The 18,879-nt window shown below is 43.6% G+C and overlaps 1 protein-coding gene across 1 annotated transcript in view; it reads right to left on the bottom strand.

Annotated features, from left to right (window-relative positions):
* The window catches only part of TAS1R1 (taste 1 receptor member 1), a 102,083-nt gene that overhangs the window by 36,173 nt on the left and 47,031 nt on the right, over window positions 1-18,879 (bottom strand). The window contains exons 4-6 of the mRNA XM_069242239.1: window positions 16,494-17,243; window positions 12,827-13,039; window positions 10,520-10,622 (exon numbers count right to left, since the gene is read on the bottom strand). Coding sequence (XP_069098340.1) covers window positions 10,520-10,622; window positions 12,827-13,039; window positions 16,494-17,243 — 1,066 coding nt within the window. The remainder of the gene's footprint in view (window positions 1-10,519; window positions 10,623-12,826; window positions 13,040-16,493; window positions 17,244-18,879) is intronic.

Below are 18,879 nucleotides of genomic sequence, written 5' to 3'. Positions count from 1 at the left end.
GGGTGGGCAGAAATGGCCTACAATAAATTAGCCCCCCCAACCCCCCCCCCCCCCCACCGGGAGCGACCCTTGCCTACGGTGTCGCTCCCCCTGCGTGACATTGGCGCCAAAAAACAAATCCCCGGTGCCTAGTGGTTTCTGCCCCCTTGGGGGCAGATTGACCTAAAATCGACCAATCTGCCTCCAAGGGGGGCAGAAATGGTCTAAATACAATTTGCCCCCCAGGGGGGCGACCCTTGCCTGATGGGTCGCTCCCCATCTCTAAAAAAACAAACAAACAAAAAAAAAAACACCCAAAAAATTTTTGCCCTGGCGCCTACAGGTTTCTGCCCCCCCTGGGGGCAGATCGGCCTAATACCAATAGGCCGATCTGCCCCCGGGGGGGCAGAAATGGCCTAAAATAAATTTGCCCCCCCACCCCCCCGGGGAGCGACCCTTGCCTACAAGGTCGCTCCCCTTGCGTGACGGCGCAAAAAAAAGATCCCTGGCAACCTAGTGGTTTCTGCCCCCCTTGGGGGCAGATTGACCTAAAATCGGCCGATCTGCCCCCAAAGCGGGCAGAAATGGCCTAAATACAATTTGCCCCTCCAGGGGAGCGACCCTTGTCCAAAGGGTCGCTCCCCATCTGTAAAACAAAAAAAAACAAAAAAATCCCTGGTGCCTAGTGGTTTCTGCCCCCCTTGAGGGCAGATCAGCCTAATCAAAATAGGCTGATCTACCCCCCACGGGGGCAGAAATGGCCTAAAATAATTCCCCCCCCAGGGAGCGACCCTTGCCTAAGGGGTCGCTCCCCTTGCATGAAATTTACGCCAAAAAAAAAAAAATCCCTGGTGTCTAATAGCTTCTGCCCCCCTTGGGGGCAGATTGGCCTCATCAAAATAGGCCAATCTGCCCCCAAGGGGGGCAGAAATGGCCTAAATATAATTTGCCCCCTAGGGGAGCGACACTTGCCTAAGGGGACGCTCCCCACCTAAAAAAAAAAGAAAACATAACAAAAATACAAAAATGATCCCTGGTGCCTAGAGGTTTCTGCCCCCCATGGGGGCATATCGGCCTAATAATAGGCCGATCTGCCCCCAGGGGGGGCAGAAAAGGCCTTCCCAAAAAAATGCCGCCCCTGGGAGCGACCCTTGCCCAAGGGGTCGCTCTCCTTGCGTGAAATTCACGCAAACAAAAAAAAACTCCCTGGTGTCTAATGGTTTCTGCCCCCCTTGGGGGCAGATTGGCCTCATCAACATAGGCCAATCTGCCCCCAAGGGGGGCAGAAATGGCCTAAAAATGATTTGCCCCCTAGGGGAGCGACCCTTGCCTAAGGGGTCGCTCCCCACCTAAAAAAAAAAGAAAACATAAAAAGGAAAAAAAATGATCCCTGGTGCCTAGAGGTTTCTGCCCCCCCTGGGGGCAGAAAAGGCCTTCCCAAACCCCCCCCTTGCCCAAGGGGTCGCTCCCTTTTGTCACTTTCAAACAAAAAAATCCCTGGTGTCTAGTGGGGTTTCAAAAGCCGGATTGCAAGCAATCCGGCTTTTAAAACCCTGGGAGAGACTTCAAAGGGAAGGAAATACATTTCCTTCCCTTTGAAGCCCCTCCGGGCCTCCCCCATGGGATTGAAAGAGAAATGCTTTGCATTTCTCTTTCAATCGGGCAGGAAGCTCTGCTTCCAGCGCGATGGGGGAGACCCTGTGACTAATCAGCGTGCGCTCGCGCGCTGATATCACAGAGGGGGTTAGGGGGGTCGGGGTAGAAGGGGAAGGGCTTCCCCTTCCATCCCTGACTTGGGGGGGTGGGGGGGAAACCCACAGAGGGAGCGCTAGCGCTCCCTCTAGGCTCTGTGACCAGGACGTAATGGTTACGTCCTGGGCACAGCAGCACTGTGCCTCAGGACGCAACCATTACGTCCTGGGCACAGAACAGGTTAACCCACAAATGTTGTTTAACGCAGCAATACACAAGCTGTTTTCATGCACTATATTAATGTGTATACTTTCACCCAAGCAAAAATACATATACAACTTTTCCACATCACCCGTTAGTGTGAAATCACCAAATTTTAGCCACTGACTTTCTGTGCGCCCCCACCACTCTCCCACCCCCCTGACTAACCCGATCAACCCCTCTGAGCTCACTCCCTGCCCTGAACCCCTGGCAACCCGCTTCCACCCTAACCCAACCCCCAATCCTACTAAATGAGACAGCAAGACCACCGATAGTTGACCCCCCACTCCCGGCATACCTATATACAACCCATCAAGGCCCATATTTATACTTTTTTTGTGCCACATTTTCATCATTGTTTGATGCAAAATCAGCACAAACTTACAAAATATAATTGTATTTTGTAAGTTTGTGCGGCATTTGCGTCAAAAAGTGACACAAATGTGCCTCAAAAAAAGTATGAATATGGGCCTAAATCCTTAATCCTGATTAGCTGCCTATGTAGTCACTCAGGAGTAGGCCCTGTCCTCCTAACACACCTCATTCCCTATAAATGACGGACGCTAATCCATTATCCCTAGCTTAAATCAGCTTTTCCAAGCCTTAATCTCTGAAAAAAACATCCGCACAGCGCCTTTGTGCACAATCTTCAAACGGGCAGGGTTCAGTAAATATGCTTCCGCCCCTTTCTCCTGAAAGGGATTGATCAATTGCCTCTGTCACCAACGTCTCTCCACAGTGGCATGACAATAATCTGGCAGAGAAAAGAAAGAGATACCATTAAAATGTATCTTTGAGTCAGGACTGGCCTTCTCAAACACAGCCTGCCGCAGGAAGTAGTTGCAAAAATATACAATAATTGTCCTAGGTTGCATCTGGTTGTCAGTAGTTTCCTCTCTTTGTTTCTTCTGGAGAAGGGGAAAACAATGGGCTCTCTGTATCTCAAGCTCCCAATTCCAGTTCTCTAGCTCAGGAAAGGCGCCTCTAAATAATTTTACTATGTAAACCCACATGTCTTGGCCTTCCACCCCTTCTTTAATTCCTAGAATCTGCAAGTTATTGCAGTGCTGCCGATTTTCAAATTCCTCCATCTTCCACTGAATATCTGAATCTGTGACTCGTACATTGCAGATTGTTCTACAATAGCACTAAATCAGATTCAAGAGCATTGGAGCAAGTCTCAATCTCAGTTATACGTTCACCAATCGCCAAGCAGGTCTTGGCAATTCTTCTGACTGAAGCCTGAATCTGCTTATTAGCGATCCTGGCTTTCCTGCTGTCCCTTTGGGTTTGCTCATGCTGTTGCATCATTGTCCGATAAATTTGATCAAGGGAAGGATACTCTGAAAATCCTGGGGGACATATAGTGGAGCTTGAGGGGGGTCCATCAGAGTTTGGATCCCTCTTGTCCCTCTTGTGGACTTTTTTCTCTCTGCTTTCCCCTTGCCTGTTTTCCCAGACACAGCTTTCTTCGACGATTTTTCACAAACTGTCTTGTTTAGATCTGCAGTTGAAGTGGTATAGCTCCCATTAGAGTCTATCTCTGGTGATGAGCTAGAGTCATCTGTGTCCTTAGATCGATCTGATAATGAAAAAAAGTTCTCTGCTGTCTCAACCTGCACAACATCTCCTTCTTTAATCACTCTTGTTCCAATAGTTCCACAGCAATACCCATGGCATTTTGACGCTGCCCCAGATTTATGAGATTTTGTAAATGTGAGGCAGTGCCAAAATCTAACACCACCCCAGGGGTGGCGTTAGCATGGCACAACGAGGAGAAATGCTTTAATTTCTCTTTGTTTTTTGCTCTTTCTATGTGTGCTACATTCTGCTGCACACATAGAAAGAGCAAATCGCCATAGAATTTTTTTTTTTGTGCAAGAAGGTGTTCCTTCCTGCACAAAAACAATCTACCCCACTACGCAGCCAATTACGCTAGCTCAGGGGTAAAAACAGGGGTGCACCGTATTATTGTAAATGTGCCGTATCCTGGCATTTCCAAACTGGCGTGGTGCTGCTAAGGGCAAAGCACCACGCTATACCAGTTCATTGTAAATCTGGCTCTAATTTGTAATTGAAGAGATGCAGGCAGGGAAAGAGATGAAACTATTGCTCTTGCACACAGGGAGCTGCATGTTTAGCATGGGGATGGGGTTCCCGGGGCCAAATAGGCCCAGGGAGGGGGTCCGCACAGCCACCCTTTCCTAGAGTCCATGGTTCTTCCTTTAAATTGCTAGGAGTATGCAAATATGAAAATCTCCTGGAAGCTCCGCCTGGTTGGCCTCGCACCATCCACCTTAGTAGTATACAAAGGTCTTCCCACGTTTTGCCAGGATGATGAACAGCTTAGCAGAGGGCTCCCCAGTGCGTTTCCCGCCAATTTTGGTGACGAGTTCTTGATGCTGAGGAATATGAGGACATCTCCACAAAACTAAAGAAGCATTTGTGACATATGGCTAAGAGGAAGGACCCTGACTTGGTGGAGATTTAAGTCTTTGTAGTCTTGTTGGCCTCGCTATAGGAGGATTCATTTTACCACAGAATCCTAGAGAAAGACGCAACAGAAACAATCATGTTGCCAAAATGTATACAAGGTCACTGGGGACATTTCCCTTTGCTACATTACATAGCTGTAGTATAATTCATTCTGGACATTTACCCAAGGAGGCAGAAAGAGCTCAGTTTGGGTAGATATTTTGTGCAAAGGTGTGGACTCTTGTTGGATAAAAGGGGAGGTGAGGTTCCTTTGTGTCGAGTCAATGACACAGCTAGTGACACCCAAACAGACACTCACACACCCACTCACAGATCCACTCAGAACCTTATGCATTCACTCAGATATTCACACACCCACTCACAGACCCTCTCAGACATTCATGCACCCACTCACGGACCCACTCAGAGACTCATGCTCTCACCGACCCACTCAAAAACTCATTCACTCATTCACAGACTGACTCACAGACTCACACACCTACTCACGGATCCGCTCAGAGACTCATGCACTCACAGACCCTCTCAGAGACTCACACATACATTCACAGACCCACTCAGACAGCCATGCACCCACTCACAGACCTACTCAGAGACTCACATACTGACTCCCACTAAGACACTCATGCACCCACTCACAGATCCATTCAGACTCTCACACACCCACTCACAGACCCACAAAGATACTCACACACCCACTCATAGAGACACTCTCACACCCAGAGACACCCTCTCACACCTACTCTCTCACTTAGTCTCACACCCACATAGACCCTCTCACATCCACCCCGACACCCAGACAGAGACCCTCAAACCCACTATCACACCTAGAGATACCCTCTCTCACACCTATTCTCACACCCAGAGAGACAGTACCTGTGGCCAACACCTGCTGCGCACGTCCAAAGACAGTGTGCAGCATGGGGACAGGAAGTTATGTGGTTGGCCGCAGGGTCTGCAGCAAACTCCCACCATGCATAGCACAGAATTGGGTGGTGTTGGGGGGATGGCTGCACTAACTATAATTGCTGAATATCTATGCTTTTGTGCAGGTCATTTCAGAGCCTAACTATAATGCCCCTGTAAACTTTGGTTCTTTCAGTGAATATATATATATATTTATATATATATATATATATTTATATATATATATATATATATATATATATATATATATATATATATATATATATATATATATATATATATATAACCTTTCAGAGTTAGTTTGATGCATAAAAAAAGAAGAAGAGAGAACTCTGGGTAGCTCCCAAGTTTTTATATATATACTATATATATATATATATATATATATATATATATATATATATATATATATATATATATATATATATATATATATATATATATGTATATATATATATATATGGTCCTCTCCCAGGACACCTGCCCCAATCTGCACACTGTTCTTTGGGCAATCCTGAGATACAGCATATAATTATTATATATATATATATATATATATATATATATATATATATATATATATATATATATATATATAAGACTTGGCTGCCAACACTTCCTGCTTGAAGTGTTGTCAGCCAATGAGATCTCAGCACGAGATCGGAAGGGTTCGCAGATCCTTCGCGTCCCTATATATACAAATTAGTTTTTTCTTTAATTACTGAAAAACTACTGGAGGGATTTACACCAAATAACAAAAAGGGCACTTTCTGAACCACAAGCTACCTTTCTGCCAAATTTGGTGCAATTCGGTCCTGTGGTTTGGGCGCTATTTCTGACCAAAATCTGTATGAGAATTAACATGGGAAATGCACCTTTTTTACCCCCCCCCCTTTTTCTCAGCCCCTGCTTGATGGTTCACCCCAAAACTTTACAGACAGCAGCTGAAATTAGTGTTGAATTGTTTTGGAAAATTTCATGACAATGTGTTAACCGGTACCAAAGATATTGGCAAGTAAAAAACTGCTTTTTCTATAGAAACTGGGTCTTAACTACAACTACCTAGTGACGCCCACCACTAGGCAATATAAATGTATATATATATATATATATATATATATATATGCAACAAAAATGTCTGGAGTACGGAGGCTGTAACTGGGCAGTCCGATTCGGGTTCGGTAACCCTTATTCATCTACACAAAATATTCTTGCCGTAATGAAGAATCCAAACTCCATGGCAATGCTAAATTGCTGTTTAATACAAAATAATGGGAATTACAGGCATCCACACCAATGTGTTGCCTTGCTCACAGTAAAAAGTGAAAATACCAAATGCACATCCAAATAGACACAACAAACACAAATAACAGACAATTATTTTAACCAGTGCTCAATGGAGGGCTAATGTGGCAGGCATTTTGAAATAGAGTAGGTATCTCAGATTCTGAAATTATTGAATAGTAATAACTATAAGATAGCCCATTACATATCAGAAAAAAAATCATCTACATCTATACTCATTGTGTACTACTCTTCACCCAATCAATAAATTACTATGTTTACACCAATTGTTTCTTTGTTTTGTTCTTGCTTCAAGAGTACATATCGCCCCAGTGGGCATTCCAAGAGCCATAATTCTTGAGTAATTTCCAAGTCACATCATCTTTAATGTATCTCATTTCAATTAAATTAACTGCAGTTAAACAAATGAAATTAAATTACATTATATTAAATTAAATTGAATTAGTAACCTTCATAACCTTCATTTAGCTTCTTAATTGTAATGACAACCCTAGCCTTTTAATTAGTTTAAATTAAATACACTTATTAAATTAATCCTATTTTTAAGTTAACTTAAAATCAATTGCATTACATAGAGTTGAAATAAAACTCTTACTATAAGCCCTAGTTATTTTAGATTAATGTAACTTTAAATCCATAGCACTATTGAATTGCATATTTAATTGCACATAACCTAACCATTTTACTGTAATTATATAAAAGTAAATTGTCTCTACACCTTAGATAAATTTAAGCCCTTTCGAAATGTAATTAAATCCTATTACCTTGCTCAATGTAGTGTGATTCTCCGTAGCAGTAACATTACCCCTAGGGTACTGATTTTGTGATCATAGGTGTGGTGTCATCGATGTAGAGGGGTGCACAGCCTAGTGTTCTGCGTGGAAATGCCATCAAAATATGTAGCACTTCCGGTTAACTTTTAGATTGTAGTCGGCATTGGATGCTTCATGGGAAAAATCACGCGAAAAGGGCCAAAGTGTCACACCTTTCTTTCCCTTGCAAGAATTTCAGGCGGCCAACAGTCTGTCAACAACTACCCAGCTCAGAGCCAATGTCTATTCAGTTCTGGATTGTCTCACAAATACATTAACAGCCAGACCTGAGGAGCATACCCTAGATTCTTGTGCCCACTACCCTTGCTGTCACTGTTGTGTTGTTGCCTAGTATCTGCCAATTTGATTTTGTTATTGTTTAGTTGTTCACTGATAGCTTGTTCCTGTTTTATTTGTTCCTTTTTTACTTGTGTAATGTTTTCCGCACTGCCTGTGCACATCCTGACATTCCTCCCACCTCTTCCTGCCGATCACCTCCCCCCCGCCTCCCAGTGACCATCCCACTTCCCAGGACCTACTTAATAGAGGTTGCAGTGTGACCATGCAGCAGATGCGCCGCTGGCACACCAAAGGCAAACTTGTCCGTGCCAGTCCATGCCTGGACCGCGCCCAGCACCAGGAACCATGGCCCTCCTACCATCCAAAGATACTCCACCATAGAGTTCGGAGTCCAGGACCCCAGATGCCCCAACAAGAACTGCTGCATCACGTCTCCATGATCAATGCTAGGACCTTTCACCAGTCACCCCTGCCTCTTCCCTTGCGACACTGAAGCAATCAACAATGCTGGAGACACCGCAAATACGATTGCTCCTACCTCGCTGTCTGAGACCGTGATAGGACAACTCCATTGCATCCTAGTCAACGCACAATCACTCCGAAAACACACCATTAAGATCTGGGACTCTAGTTCAACCCTCACCCCTTAAGAAATCTTCTTCACAGAGACCTGGCTGAACCACACCTCTGCGACGGACATTGCCATCGCCATCACCACCACGGAAGGCTACAAGACAACTCACCGGAACCAAACCAACAAACAAGGATTTGGAATTGCCATCATCTACAAGGACACCATCAGCTGCACCACCTCCACAGAAGAATCGACCCTGATAATGGAGCATCTCAACTTCCAACTCCTCACAGACGAAAAAAGCACCATTAGAGGCACCCTGCCTACAGACCACCAGGACCACACCCCAGCCTCTGCAAAGCCACACCTGACCTCATTACCCCAATCGCCATCGACTCTGAACATCATGGCATCATAGAAGATTTTAACTTCCACCTTGACAACTCCCGCATCACCAATATATCCAATCTCTTGGAAAGTATGAGCAACATCGGTCTCAAACAACTTATCACAAGCCTCACCTATATTGCACGACACATGCTTGACCCCATCCTCACTTCCAGGGATAGAGTCAAGTACACCCACGTCTCTCAGCTCGCCTGGACTGACCATTACACCATTCACTTCACTATCTCAGGACCTCCCGAACAATGGCACCTTACCCCCCAGCTCCATGCGCAGAAACTGAAAAATATATCAGAAGGCCAGTGGAACAAGGCTCTCAACTCCCACTCTCAGACACAACATCCAATCCAGAACAGGCTGTGAAGAACCTCTCTCAGTGTATCACGGAGTGCTCTGACACAATCGTCCCATCAAGTCAGCCAAATCCAAAGGACCTACCAGAAGAGCCAGCTGGTTCACCCCAGAGTGGCAATCCACCAAACACAACTGTTGGCAACAAGAGAGGAAAGGGTGCACCAGCAAAGAGACAGGAGACCTTACAACCTTCAAAATAGCACTCAACCAGTACCACTGCCTCCTGTAAGGAACAAAGAAGGATGTCCTAGCAGACCTCATAAAAGACAGCAGAAACCGCAGCAAGGAGCTCTTCACCATCATGAAGGAGTTCTCCAACCCTACAACCTTGGGAGGTACAACCCTCCCAAGAACTGTGTGACACTCTGGCAGACTTCTTCCATGACAAGATCTCTGGCACTTTCAAAAACTTCAAACCCCAACCCATCGCCACCAACAGCATCAGCCTGCTCTCACCCACAAGCACAAACCCTGAACACCTGATCACCCACTGGGCCCCCCTCACAACTCAAGCCACTATATCCAACATGAACGCAGTGCACTCGGGTGCACCTACGGACCCCTGTCCCCACAACATTTTCAACTCCGGGAGCAAGACAATTGGTGTCTAACTCAAGAAGGTTCTGAACCCCTTCATCACCTCGACCTCCTTGCAGCCCTTATCCTTCTGGATCTGTCATGCACCTTCAACACCGCCTCCCATAACATCTTGATCAGCAAACTCCACCATGTCGGAATCCAGAGAGACGCCCTGAAATGGATTGGGTCATACCTCACCAGAAGAACCCAGAGAATCAGTCTCCCACCATTCACATTGGAACCCAAGATCATCTGTGGGATCGTTCAAGGATCATCCCTCAGCCCCACCCTTTTCAACACATACATGACTCCCCTGGCCAGCACCATCACATCACACGGACTCAACATCATCTTCTATGCCTATGACACCCAGCTCATCATCTTGCTGTCAGAAGACCCCTCCACCACCACAGCTAACGTCCACAGATGTATGATAAACGTCGCCGACCGGACAAAGGACAACTGTCTCAAGCTCAACATAGACAAGACGGAAGCCCTCATCTTTGGTAACAGCACCTCTCCACAGAACGACACATGGTGGCCTGCTGAACTTGGCCCATCCCCTGCCCCGGAAGACCATGGCCATAACCTCGGCATCATCTTGGACGGCAAGCTTACCATGACGGAACAGGGAAACACAGTCTCTTCCACCTGCTTCCACAACCTATACATGCTCCACAAGATCTTCAGGTAGTACCCAGTCAACATCAGAAGGACTATTATGCAGGCCCTCGTCACCAGCAGGATGGACTACGAAATTTCACTTTACATTGGAATCACTACACATCTCCTACAAACTACAGACAATACAAAACACAGCGGCCAGGCTCATCCTCACCCTCCCCAGATGAACTCACATCACACCCCACCTCAAGAAACTCCACTGGCTCATGATCGAGAAGAGATGCCAGTTCAAGATGTTGGCTCACGCATTCAAAATTCTGCACAACGAAGGACCAGTTTACATCAACAAACACTTGACCTTCCACCAACCAACCAGACGTCTATGATCCGCCTCCCTCCTCCTCGCAGGCACCCCCTGGATCTGCCGAAGCAACAAAGGAGGATGGTCCTTCTCACACCTGCCAGCCAAATCTTAGAACAACCTTTCCCTGCACCTCAGGATCACCCCATCGCGCCAGCGTTTCAGGAAAGGACTCAAGACCTGGCTGTTCGAATGAACAGACCACCACGAAGCAAGCAGCAACTCCAGCACCTTCAGACCCTCATACATGATCTCTCATGCTTTACAAATCTTTGATTGATTGATGTAACATACAACTCACAAGAGAGAGACCCTGTGCTCTCTCTTATACTCAGTGACATCACATTTGTATGTAGGTGTGTAGCAGAAGCTTCACGAGACAGAAAGTCAGTGCTGCACATTAATGGGAGGGGGCTGTGAGATGGTACAAGATCGAGTTCATCAAAAGGGAGTTTACACATTTAAATGCCATTTTTGTCACCAGTAAACCTTTAAAGAAATGGTGTTGAATACAACTACAGAGATAATGATAAAGAATTGGAAGGTCTCCTCTCCATATGCAGAAAGCTCATTGCCACAGTTAAAGTCACTTTCTACACAACTACCATAGGAACAGGGGCGTGGCTTCCATTGGTGCAGCAGATGCAGTGGCACCAGGGCCCAGAGGCCTGAGGGGCCCACTGGACCTTGAATATTCCTGTATTTCGCAGTCCATTTCCTTCCTTGCACCAAGGCCCATGAGACAGGCTACAGTACTGCATAAGAGAAGCAAAGTCTTCTTCAAAGCTGACAAAACATTCTTCAAGCCTCTTCCTGACCACTCACCGACCACTCAACAGATAAATGTAAAGTTAGCGATATGTGCGCCATAAAAAAGATAGGACATCGCATCAACTCAACTCAACTAAACAAACGATCATCACCCTAATCATCCCAGGAAACAGCATATCCAAGCAGTGGACCTTTAAACAGACACCCTGAACACTGTTAAGATAACGACCTCCAAAGACACCCTCAGAACACAGCATAACTTTCATTCTGTGTCTAAAACACACTTTTGTTGACAAAGTGTTTGTTGTGCTAATGACAGGTGTTTATTATTCTCTATTTCAGTTGTCCTCAGTTTGTTGCCCTCATAAGGGTGAAGGGTTGAGTAGACCCTATATAGATTTGAACTTCCGGTCAAGGAGTTGCATTATTTCCGAATGCAGATTCATCTTCCTCTAGTCATTAGTATTGGATTTCCACATGTGTGTGGAAAACTTCCTTTCATAACTCCCACTCTGCAGTACCAGTACTGTGGTTGGGCATAAACACCAATCCAGCGCACAGCCCCTTATACCAGAGGTGCACTTCCAGTGTATGAACCATAGTATACAATGGCTATACTGCATACATAAAGACAGTGAGTAATGTTAATCACAAAAGTAAAAAAAGCTAATCAGAAGTGAACTAAACAAAGACAATGGGAATGTAATCCAGCAAAATAAAAGGTGATACCGAACGCCTTTGACTACCTTCAAACTAAATTTATGACGAGACAAGGAAAGAAAGGTAGAAATCCTGTATGATCCACTGGAGAACTTCCTTCTCTCCTCCCCATGTAGAAACAACAATATTAATATTGTTTTCTGCAATTACAGTAGCTTTTTAAATTGTCATTAACAATATAGTTAACACTGCACTGTAGCCAGTAACCGGCTTAGTGCATGATTCCAAGTGGATCATTGTTTGATGCACTGTTGAGAACAGCAAAACGCAGCTCGATGGTTTTGTAAGTTTACATGCAATAAGGTCTGGGTGTGCACCGGTTTTTTTTTTTCTTCTGGCACAGCCTATTAGCAATATTATCAAACTGTAAAATTTAAAATTCATAAGTAATAAAATTTTGTTTAAGGTGGATTAATTCAGTGCACAATTAAAGGGATAAATGGAGAAGTGGGAAAGGATACATTACGCCAAGAGAAATATAAAAATATAAATTTGATCCAAAGATCATGAAGCACTCTGAATTCTGGAATTTGTAGCCTATTTTGTATGAATCAGCAGTGCAAATTGATTTACAAACTGATCCTGCTTCCAGCTTCCTTCTTATCCTTCATAACTGATGCAATTTCATCAACAGGTTAAAAAGCTATCTCACAGACAATATGAGTTTACCGTGTTATCCTTTGTATGCCATTTCAACTCATCTATGTTGATGGATAATGTTGATGGATGTTGACTGTAGGATCCGATCACACAAACAGACACATTTTTCTCATTCCAGTTCCACATAACAATATCGTAGCCGGTAAGTGGATCTCCTTTATCATCAAATGATATCGACTGGTTGTGAATTGTAAAGGAGACTTTTTTAATTTTTTTCAAAAGCTAAGAAAGAAAAAATAGGTAAATATTTGAATTTTTATTGCAGATCAAAGTAACTCACACTCCATTTTATCTCACAGCTTTGTGTTTCCCCCCCCCCACACACACAACCAATCTTGCTGAAATGAGTAGGTTGCTCTCTGCAACGAATCCTGTCACCAGTGCTTTAAGGGTCTTGAATGCACCATTAATTTTAAATCTGTGACTGTAGGTCAGGAAGATGGGGTGGCAAGTATTTTCCACACCCAGAAATTCCTAATACTGTGGGGTGTGGTAGTTACAGAGTGAGGTAAATTATCTCCTGAAAATGAGAAATTAGTCGTGGAACTTTAGTGAATTATTCCACCTGGTAAATTTCAGCAGATATGGCCTGTGAAAATTTACAAGGGAGGAAACACTGAAGTGCATTAGTGACTGGAAACCTCTGAATCCCCATCCTCACACAAAAGGGGTACCCCATATGTCAAAACCAGAGCTAAAATGTATGCTATCAATTGCCTAGAGTTTTAACATTCTTTAGAGAAAGTATAAACACCATACTTATCTACATTGTTTTTTTTTAAAGCTTTAAAAAACATTAAGAAAACCTGAGACATGAATGGTATAATCAAGACATGCTTGGTATTAGGGTGCAAGCTAGCACTGCAAGTGCTCTATAGCCCGACTTTCCCTGCATGTAGAATAGCCACCTGATACCATCACTTGCTCCCAACAGCATCCTGCAGTGTTTCTTCACTTACAGAACTAATATTAAACATAAAAAGTGACGTTCAATATATTTTGTAAAGGGTTTCTTTTAAGGTATATACACCATGTTTTGTTTTCACCCTTGAGAAAGCCCTCATATTACAATGCTTGAAGGAGTGAAACAGGTTGACTAAAACAATCTTACATCAGACCCTGTTTCAATCTGAACCAAAAAAAATTCAATAGCATATCTTGATGTCATTTTAATGTGTGATGAAGAACAACCAGAATTAAAATCAAATAATTTCAAAGTAAAAATACATCGACCTTGCTCATCTATCTGCCTCAACAAGAAATGGATATTATATCTTCTAATCATTGTGTCATCTGTAGCCCAAGTCTTTCATGATTTAAATAGCTGGGTAGCTAAGTCAGACCTAGAGGGAGCATTTCCCATACAAGGGAAGACCATCCACATAAACATATCAGATAATAAGTCTGTGATTTAGATTTTGGTGGACAAGTTACTCCATCAGAACGGTGATGGATATCCTGTTCTCCAAAATCGAAATCCCATAGGATATAATCGGATTTAGATTTCGACAGACGGGAATCTGTCACTGTTGTGACAGAGCAACTCGTCCGCCAATATATCAATAAGGCCCTAATTTCCTTCATGGCCTTTTCTCATAAAATGAGTTGACAACCTGACAAAGCTGGAGAAAATCCAAAGTCTGCTGAGATGCCCTAATCTCCTATAATGGTATAAGATTGTACATGGCCAATTTGTTGAATGAATTATAGCCCCTTCAACTTAAGAACAAATACACAGTTATACATTATATATATTTATATATTATAAATTACATATCTAAATATAATCTGAATCTTTAACACTTAATCTTTCCTAAAGTTCCTCTTTTTGCTACTACTGTTCCTACAATTCTGTTTCTTATACCATATCTGACATCCTCCTCCCTCATTGCATGTTTACATGTGCTAGCTTACAACCTCCACTTCTCGTAATGTTATCTATCGATGCACCATTACCATCTACTGAATGTTCATCCTCTAACACTGATGTTCTCAACTTAGTCTGCGCCATACCTAGTTTAACGTTGCATTAGTATTGAGGTTCAGGTCCTTTGTAAGAGAGCTTATCTTGATTTGTAAGTTCGATGTAAAGCACACTGAAACCTCTTCGGTCTCCTGCGCTATATAAAAATGCCAACAAATTAAAATAAATGAGCAGATTATAGCACATTGTGTAAACTCTCATCCCTCAGCAGTACAAGGGCCTTCTATTCTTGGTGGATGGAGGTTGGTGCCTTAGAATAACTGCTTTACCTATCCTAGATTCAAATAAATGTATGCATAGTTTGCATATTCTTTTGACTGGGCATTGATGCTATTGTGTGATTATTGACTTAGGCTTTATTTAGGTTACATGCTTATAGCCATCCCCAAAAGTAAAGATTTGCTATTTCATTTCATCATGGTATCTCCGAAGTCTTGGCTACCCAGCAGAGATTCAATAGTACGCTAGGCCATGTGACACCAGTAACAAAACCCAGAAGAGCAAACTAAGTTTAGAACACATAGAAAAGTGGAACTTAACTCTACACTTGGGGTATGTACAAAGATGTCTACACTCAGGACAAGTAGAAAGATACTTCGTCAGAATGTGCTTTTGCAAGGTAAACCAAGATACCACTGTACATGACATGTATATACCAGGTTTTGTTTTCAGCCTTGAGAAAGCCCTCATATTACAATGTTGCAAAGAGTGAAACAGGTTGGCTAAAACAATCTTACATCATATCCTGTTTCAATCTGTACCAACCAAAAATAATTCAATAACATATTTTGATGTCATTTTAATGTGTGATGAACAACCAGAATTAAAATCAAATATTTTCAAACTAAAAATACATCTACTTGCTCATCTGTCTGCCTCAACAAGAAATGGATTTTATATCCTCTAATCATTGTGCCATCTGTAGCCCATCTGTCATCTGCCATGGTATCTCCGAAGTTTTGGCACCAGTACGCTAGGCCAAGTGACACCAGTGACAAAACCCAGAAGAACAAAAGTTTAGAACACGTAGAAAAATGGAACTTAACTCTACACTTGGGGTATGTACAAAGATGTCTACACTCAGGACAAGTAGAAAGATACTTCGAAAGAATTTACTTTTGTCAGGTAAACAAAGATGCCACTGTACGTGACATGTACAACACACAACTTGAAACTACATTCAAAGTGATTTTAGGACATGTAGTTTTAACATAAATCTGTGTTAATGGCACACAACTATCTATGGTGTGAATATGTGCTCAAAGTAAAGTGTAGAATGATTTGGGCCTCTGCCTCGGGGGTCTCCAACAACTCTAACTTGAAACTTCACTTCTGACAAAAAGAATAACAAAATCGATTACCTGACACCACATAGTTAATTTAAAACACAAATGACGTTACCCATCTCCTTCTTCAACAAAACCCACACATTGACAATCAAAATGCAAGACAATATTGCATAATCAGGGACTCTTGCATCTATGCACAACTATTTCCTGTATGCATAATTTGGAAAATAAATAATTGCCACTTCATGGTGAAAGTGCTTTAGTTGAAGTGTAGATTAATTTCCGAAATCACTGCAATAAACCGCAATAGCATTACTCATTTTGTTAATTCTATGCCAGTAACAAATTCGATTAGCTTTTCCTGGTAAAATTGTTAAATAGATAGTCTGGAGAAACTGCTCACCTGCCAGGGATAAACGGTGTCCTTGTTGCACTTTCCTGTGCTACAGTTCAGCAGGTTGTGGAGGCCATGAGCCACAGCATACACTGCGGAGTAAACGTTGAAGGCAGCACGCAAATCGAACACACTTGGTATGGGCATAGTCTCTGGAATGAACATGTGGCATTTCTCGCAGACCTGGTTGCACCCCTCACCAAGGGGTGGTACTTGCGCTTTTGCAGAGTTGACGTAGGTAACCTCAAACTCCTTCAGTGCGAGATCCACACTCTTCTTCACAGACACCCCTATCACAGAGCCAATGCTTCGAATATTTGGGATGTCAGTGATTAGGGGTGACCCTGACCAGTCTTCTGTGGCCAGCCACACTTTGTCTGTGATATTTTCCCCAATGGCTACCTTAAAGAATCCTCTGGCGAGCCGCCTGGTAGAGTAGACTACTATAACCTGCACCCGGCTCTGGTTAATTTGTGTAAGCATCTGCTGCACAGCTGATCCATTGGCGTTGACATTATCAGGAATGACCCCTTGGTAGGCCACACAGATGCCAATATTGAGGGCCTTACCATACAAGCTCTGTAAGCCCTGCCGACCATAATCATTGTCACTTGCAACAACTGCAATCCAGGTCCAGTTAAACTGGATGAGTAAGTGCAGCAGCACACTCACTTGGAGATCATCGCTTGGGATGGTTCGAAGAAAAGATGGATAGAAATTCTTTAGCGCTAATTTGACACTTGTGGATTCATACCCAATCTAGAGAAGTCAAGAACACACAGTAAGTTATAACATCTGCTGGTAAACGCATTACACCTTCTTCTCATTTTTCTCATTATTCCTACATCTACTGAGGTGTTGCCCACTGCCTGGAGATAGATGATATATGCATGCAACCACCTTACCCTTTAAAAAAAACTGTTTCCCATCAAGGGAGGCGGAACAAGCCAACGCACTCCGGTCCTTTTGTTATTTCCGGTCTCCATGGGAAAGGCATATGAATAGTTTAAACCTTTATTAACTAGTGAAAGGCAGTTAGGCGTACTTGGCGACCTACCATTGATGGGCTGCAGAGCCTGGGCTGGGATCAACCCAGCTGCATTTACTTGTGCAGAATGGATCTCATGACTGAGCAGTGGGACATAGAGTGGCATGCCCTGGCACTATGATGGCGCAAGCGCGGATGAATGGTCCCTGTTGATGGTGGTGAAGCAGAATTCCAATATGGAATTCCCTCTACTTTCTGTTATTGCCTCGGTTGGCCCTCAATGCAAGATCGTAAGTTCATTTTAGTGAGTAATGTTTTGTATATTATTCTTATTCACTTTATATTTTACTTTAACCGTGGGTTTAACCTGTTACTCATATTGCACAACATATGTAGGTATATTTTTTGTTGTGAAATATGACTGCCTGGGTATGTCTCTGTAGTCTGGGTGCTACATCCACTCCTGGTGGAGAACACCATAGAAGGAAGACTTTGTCTATCTCACAGGTTCACCCTTAGTGACGTAAGCATACAACTAAGCTTTCATGGTACCACAGGTTCAGGAAGACAAGTGGAATTATGCTATAAGGAAGAAAAGTCAGAGCTATAAGTTCAGCTTCAGTTTACAGAAATCATATAAGTAGGTTCCAAGTTACATACCATACCAGGAACTCCAAGCCCTATCAGCTCATCTACTGAAACACTCCAGCTGCCACACTAGGGACGCTCCCAGGCTAAGAACACTCACAACACATGAGCCACGCACGGGTAAAAGGCGTCCTCAGCCAAGGGTAAACACAGGATACGAAAGCCTCGATTACAAATGGCCCACAAGGGCGGGTGAGGTATTTACTGCATCCTCGCTTCGCAATTCTTTATTGAAAGGAGCAGCACAGCATTACAAAAGGGAAATTAAATGAGAGGGGAACATGGGACATTGTGAGGGCAATAGCGAATCCATTACATATCCGCAACGAATGCAGTCCTGGATGCAACAGGAACACGAGTCACTGATCAGATAATAAGACTAAGACTAAAACTGAAACTAATTGTCAAAGTCTCTGATGGTGGACCCGAAAGTGAAGTAACTACATCGAGGGATTGGTCATACTGAGGCATGCAGGGACACAGGTACAAGGATGTAGGGAGTCATACGATGAACAGGTTGGGGCTTCTGTATATGCAGTCGTGAGTGTGTGTCCGAGATGGGGAGGGTGGTGAAAGGGGAAGGGGGTAAGAAGAAGGTAGAAAAGGGGTGGGTGTGGGGAAGTAAGAGGGAGGAAGGGCGAGGGGAGGCATGTATCAGCTATGGGAGGGATGTATGTCTCTGCAGGTCCCTGCTTTGGGGCACTATGGAGTGTGGCCATTAGGTAAACTAAGAAGGGTCAGTGCACGTAGGGCCCAGGA

This window comes from Pleurodeles waltl, chromosome 6 (genome assembly GCF_031143425.1).
Source record: "Pleurodeles waltl isolate 20211129_DDA chromosome 6, aPleWal1.hap1.20221129, whole genome shotgun sequence".
NCBI lineage: Eukaryota > Metazoa > Chordata > Amphibia > Caudata > Salamandridae > Pleurodeles > Pleurodeles waltl.
Note: the sequence above shows the minus strand (reverse complement) of the source record. Positions and strands in the feature narration are given on the sequence as shown.